Source organism: Cetorhinus maximus, chromosome 11, assembly GCF_964194155.1.
Source record: "Cetorhinus maximus chromosome 11, sCetMax3.hap1.1, whole genome shotgun sequence".
In the NCBI taxonomy this organism is placed as follows: domain Eukaryota; kingdom Metazoa; phylum Chordata; class Chondrichthyes; order Lamniformes; family Cetorhinidae; genus Cetorhinus; species Cetorhinus maximus.
This window is the reverse complement of record NC_135889.1, coordinates 3101726-3107337: the sequence shown is the minus strand read 5'-3', so window position 1 is coordinate 3107337 and position 5612 is coordinate 3101726. Positions and strand designations below refer to the sequence as shown.

General features: G+C 41.7%; 1 protein-coding gene across 1 annotated transcript; it reads right to left on the bottom strand.

Annotated features, from left to right (window-relative positions):
- Positions 1-964: 964 nt before the first annotated feature.
- On the bottom strand, positions 965-4855 carry LOC144686951 (secreted phosphoprotein 24-like). The gene is made up of 8 exons (XM_078552796.1): positions 4724-4855; positions 4476-4579; positions 4160-4288; positions 3299-3430; positions 3141-3185; positions 2605-2649; positions 1701-1745; positions 965-1024 (listed from the first exon to the last, which is right to left on the bottom strand). Exons 1-8 carry the CDS (start codon positions 4773-4775, stop codon positions 965-967), a joined length of 612 nt encoding a protein of 203 aa, XP_078408922.1. The 5' UTR covers positions 4776-4855.
- Positions 4856-5612: the final 757 nt, after the last annotated feature.

Here is a 5612-nt window from a genome sequence, read left to right as displayed (position 1 = left end):
GAGAGACTTCTCTCTGATTCTATAATATTCCAAAATTCAGAACGTAATAAACAACCACATGACTTCAATCCAACAATCCGCTAACTATACTTGAAGAATCCAATATCAATTGAGCATCAGAATCTCCTCTTCCAATGTCTCAAGGTGGAGATTTAATTAAATAAATTCATCAGATTCTGGGGTTGATGCAGATGAATCCGGGTTTTAACAGTTTATTGTAGTTGATAAACATCTGACACCTAATCTCACATTATACTCACATTCCGATACTCCTCAAATGATGATTCTATTGACTTGCTTCCCACCTGGAATAAAATATTAACATTTCTGCATTCAGAACAGGGGATTAATGAGACATTTAATAAATAATTTAAAAAAACCATACAGTCCAAAAATTTAAACATTAAATAATGGATGAGGGATGATGAACTTGGGATATTTCTGAGTTGGGATTCAGTGACTCAGTGTTGGATTGGGGAAATCCTCACCAAACATCTCCTGTTCTCCACCACAGTGATAATCACTGCAGCCCTGGGACAGTGCGGCTGTGGGCTGGATGGAGAAACTCATGGAGACTGAGATTCTCTATTAATCGGTCTCTGTTGAGTTGAGTGTGTGAGAGAAACCAGTAATTATTATCGATAAGATGAGGAGAATGTTAAAGATGCTGCACTCATGACCCATCTCTTGTATCTCTCCTGTTAGCATGGTTGTTGTTAGGAGTGAGAGTTCTCTCTGATTCTATAATATTCCAAAATTCAGAACGTAATAAACATCCACGTGACTTTAATCCAACATGCCGCTAACTATACTTGAAGAATCCAACAGCAATTGAGCATCACAATCTCCTCTTCCAATGTCTCAAGGTGGAGATTTAATTAAATAAATTCCTCAGATTCTGGGGTTGATGCTGAATCCGGGTTTAAACAGTTTATTTTAGTTGCTAAACATCTGACACCAAATCTCAGATTATACTCACATTCCGAGACTCCTCAAGTGATGATTCTATTGACTTGCTTCCCACCTGGAATAAAATATTAACATTTCCAGATTCAGAACAGGGGATGAATGAGACATTTTATCAGTAATTTAAAAAACCTTACAGTTCAAAGAAATAAACATTAAATAATAGATGACGGATTATGAATTTGGGATATTTCTGAGTTGGGATTCGGTGACTCAGTGTTGGAGTGGGGAAATCCTCACCAAACATCTTCTGTTCTCCACCACAGTGATAATCACTGCAGCCCTGGAACAGTGGGTCTGTGGGCTGAATGGAGAAACTCAGGGAGTCTGAGATTCTACATTAAGCGGTCTTTGTTGAGTTGAGTGTGTGAGAGAAACCAGTAATTATTATCTATAAGATGTGGAGAATGTTAATGATGCTGCACTCATGACCCATCTCTTGTATCTCTCCTGTTATCATGGTTGTTGTTAGGAGAGAGAGTTCTCTCTATGTCTATAATATTCCAAAATTCTGAAAGTAATAATTATCCACACGACTTCAATCCTCCAAGCCGCTAAGTATACTTGAAGAATCCAACAGCAATTGAGCATCAGAATCTCCTCTTCCAATGTCTCAAGGTGGACATTTAATTAAAAAAATTCCTTAGATTCTCGGGGTGATGCAGCTGAATCCGGGTTTCAACAGTTTATTGTAGTTGATAAATATCTGACACCAAATCTCAGATTATACTCACATTCCGATAATCCTCCAGTGAAGATTCTATTGACTTGCTTCCCGCCTGGAATAAAATATTAACATTTCTACGTTCAGAACAGGGGACTAATGAGACGTTTTATAAATAATTTAATACACCTTACACTAAATAAGAGATGAGGAATTATGAACTTGGGATATTTCTGAGTTGTGATTCAGTAACTCAGTGTTGGAGTGGGGAAATCCTCACCAAACATCTCCTGTTCTCCACGACAGTGATAATCACTGCAGCCCTGGGACAGTGGGGCTGTGGGCTGGATGGATAAACTCATGGAGTCTGAGATTCTCCATTAACCGGTCTCTGTTGAGTTGAGTGTGTGAGAGAAACCAGTAATTATTATCTATAAGAAGAACAGAATTACCTGGAAAAACTCAGCAGGTCTGGAAGCATCGGTGTAGAAGAAAAGAGTAGATGTTTCGGGTCCCCATGGCCCGAATCTTTTCTTCTCCACCGATGCTGCCAGACCTGCTGAGTTTTTCCAGGTAATTCGGTTTTTCTTTTGGATTTCCAGCATCCGCAGTAGCTTTTTGTTATTATTATCTATAAGATGAGGAGAATGTTAGTGATGCTGCACTCATGACCCATCTCTTGTATCTCTCCTGTTATCATGGTTGTTGTTAGGAGAGAGACTTCTCTCTGATTCTATAATATTCCAAAAATCAGAAAGTAATAAACATCCACATGACTTCAATCCAACAATCCGCTAACTATACTTGAAGAATCCAACAGCAATTGAGCATCAGAATCTCCTCTTCCAATGTCTCAATATGGAGATTTAATTAAATAAATTCATCAGATTCTGGGGTTGATGCAGCTGAATCCGGGTTTAAACAGTTTATTGTAGTTGATAAACATCTGACACCAAATCTCAGATTATACTCACATTCCGATACTCCTCAAGTGATGATTCTATTGACCTGCTTCCCACCTGGAATAAAATATTAACATTTCTACATTCAGAACAGGGAATTAATGAGAGATTTTATAAATAATTTAGTAAACCTTACATTAAATAATAGATGAGGGTTTATGAACTTGGGATATTTCTGAGTTGGGATTCAGTGACTCAGTGTTGGAGTAGGGAAATCCTCACCAAACATCTCCTGTTCTCCACCACAGTGATAATCACTGCAGCCCTGGGTCAGTGGGGCTGTGGGCTGGATGGAGAAACTCATGGAGACTGAGATTCTCCATCCATTGGGATTTATTGTGCTGAATCTACAGTTCCCCTCATTCCCTAAGGAAGTGCCAATAATTCATCCTCAGCCTCAGGATCCACCTCCCCCAGTTTCACAGATAAAAATAAATTTCCTTCTCTCACTCCACCCTGACACAGTTACATCCTGGATTTTAAATGTTCTTGTTGATATTTCTGATCAACATGATAATAATCTGTCAGAAATCCCAGTTTATACTCACATCTGGAGATTCCTCGATTGACCTCTCTTTCGATTTGGTTTCGACCTGGAATAAAATATGAATATTTCTATGGTTAGCACAGTGACCAATGAGACATCTTATAAATAATCTGAATGTTAGAAATCCCATTGTGTGGATGTGGGGAATTGTGATGTTACCTCAATCCTGTTTTCACTCGACTCTGATGAGTCACTGTTGCTGTCGACTGTCTTCAAACCTCGACACTGCACATCAACGTCTAAAACCTCATCAGCAAAATATTCCACCCGGCTTCGGCACCAACCTTTCTCCTGTCAAAATAAAGCACAATTCTTTTCAAATATCGAATAGCAACATCAGAAATAGGAGCTGATGTGGGTCATTCAGCCCCCTCCAACCTGCTCCAACATTCAATACGATCATGGCTGATCATCTACCTCAATTCACCTTCTCACCCTATCCCGTATCCCTTAACTCCCTCAGCGCCCAAAAATCTACCGACCTCTGTCTTGAATAAACACAGCTCTCTGGAGTAGAGAATTCCAAAGATTCACTACACTTTGAGTGAAGAAGTTTCTCCTTAACTCTGTACTATAGAAGACCCCTTATCCTGAGACTGTGGTCCTGTGTTCTAGATTCTCCTACTAGGGAAACATTTTTCAGCATTTACCCTGTCAAATACGTCCCTTTAAGAATTCGAACTGTCAATTCGATCGCCTCTCATTCTCCTGGGAACATAGGTCTAGTCGACTCCATCTCTCTCCCTCGGACAACATTCTCATTCCCAGTCTTGTGATCCTTCCTTACAAACTCTGTTGGGCAAGTTCATCCTTCCTGAGGTTAGGTGACCAAAACTGCACACAGTATTCCAGGAGTGTCCTCACAGTGCCCTGTTTAATTGTATTAAGTTACTTTACTCTTATAATCTAATCCCTTTTTAACAACTTTATCACTAGCAGCTCAGCACTGACACAGGGAGTTTCTATGGTATAACCCCGTACACATGGGGGTTTGATGTGACAGTATAACTCCGGACTCACCGCAGTCTTTTTGGAACGGAAGCGACAGCTGGGATCATCAAATTCCAGTCCGGAATTCTTGGAGCAGACAGTTTCTTTCACAGAGAATGTTAAATCCACCTTGTAGGACAATTTTCCTGTGTGATTAATCTAATGAGAGGAAAACAGGTCATTAGTGACTGACTGTATCTAGTGTTCTTACTCAGGGCTGATTCCCCCATCAGTGTGAGTGGAATGGAATATTCTGCTCCTGTTTAATAATCCCTGTCTAACTGCACTCAGGAATATTCTGGTAGACTTTAGACAGTGAAACACACTGAGACCAGGACACACTTACATCCTTCACTCTTCTCCTGGTTATCCCACACAGATTGGTGGTCTCGGTGATTCTGTTCAGTTTTATAACTGACGCTCTCAGAGCATCCTTCGGCCTCGGTATTCCTGGAGAGAGAAAAGGAAAGTTGTACAAAACTGTGCTGCATCCTTCAGTGAATTCTTTTTCCACAGGGGTAAGATCTCAGTGAGTGAATCTCACTGCCAATAAGTGGCTGCTTTATGAGGTGTCCCTCTCCCTCCAGTACCTACCTGAGCAGTGGAGGATCTGTACTGCAGCTATGGTGAGGAGGAAGGATTTCATTCTGCTTCTTGTGGGAGTAGCCGGCTGCTTTCTCAGAGTGAAGGAGCTGTTTCTCTCTCTTGCTCTGCCTTTTCCTCGCAGAGATCAGTCTTTATATCCTGCAGCTCCACCACATTCAAACACTGACTCATATTTGCTCTGTTTGGTGATCCTGGGCAGGGGAAGCTGCTGCCAAGTGGGCTTTAATATGGGCAAAGCTTCCTCCAAATGTCATCATCATGTTTAGATTTGGTGAGATCGGAGATTTTTGCTCAGAATATGAAATGATGGACTGATAGAGGAGAGGAAATGATCATCTGTAATTTGAACAGAGTCACTCTCTGTTCCCTGGGGTTACTCACTGAGAGGAACATCCGACTTCATATCTGAACCATCACTAAGACCACCAGCTTTTACCATTTCCGTATCTTTTCCCGACTTCACACCTGCCTCAGATCATCTGCTGCTGAAACCCTCATTCGGGCTTTTATTCAGCCTCCACTTGTCTATTCCAACGCACTTCTGGCTGATCTCCCACCTTCTCCCCACAATCCAGATTGAGATCACCCGGAATCCTGCTGTATGTGCCCTAACTCACACCCAGTTCACTTCACCCCTCTGGTCGCTGACTTACATTGGCCCCCATTTCAGCAATGCCTCGATTTTCCAACCCTGGCCTCACCCCTCCCTGCGCTCCTCTAATTTTGGCCCCTTCAGCATCCCCGATATTCGTCACTGCCCCATTGGCGGCCGTGTCTTCAGGTACCTGGGCCCTAAGCTCAGGAATTCCCTCCTCAAACCTCTCCTCCTCCCTACCTCTCTCTCCCACTCTCTCTCCCTCTCCTCCTTTAGGATTCT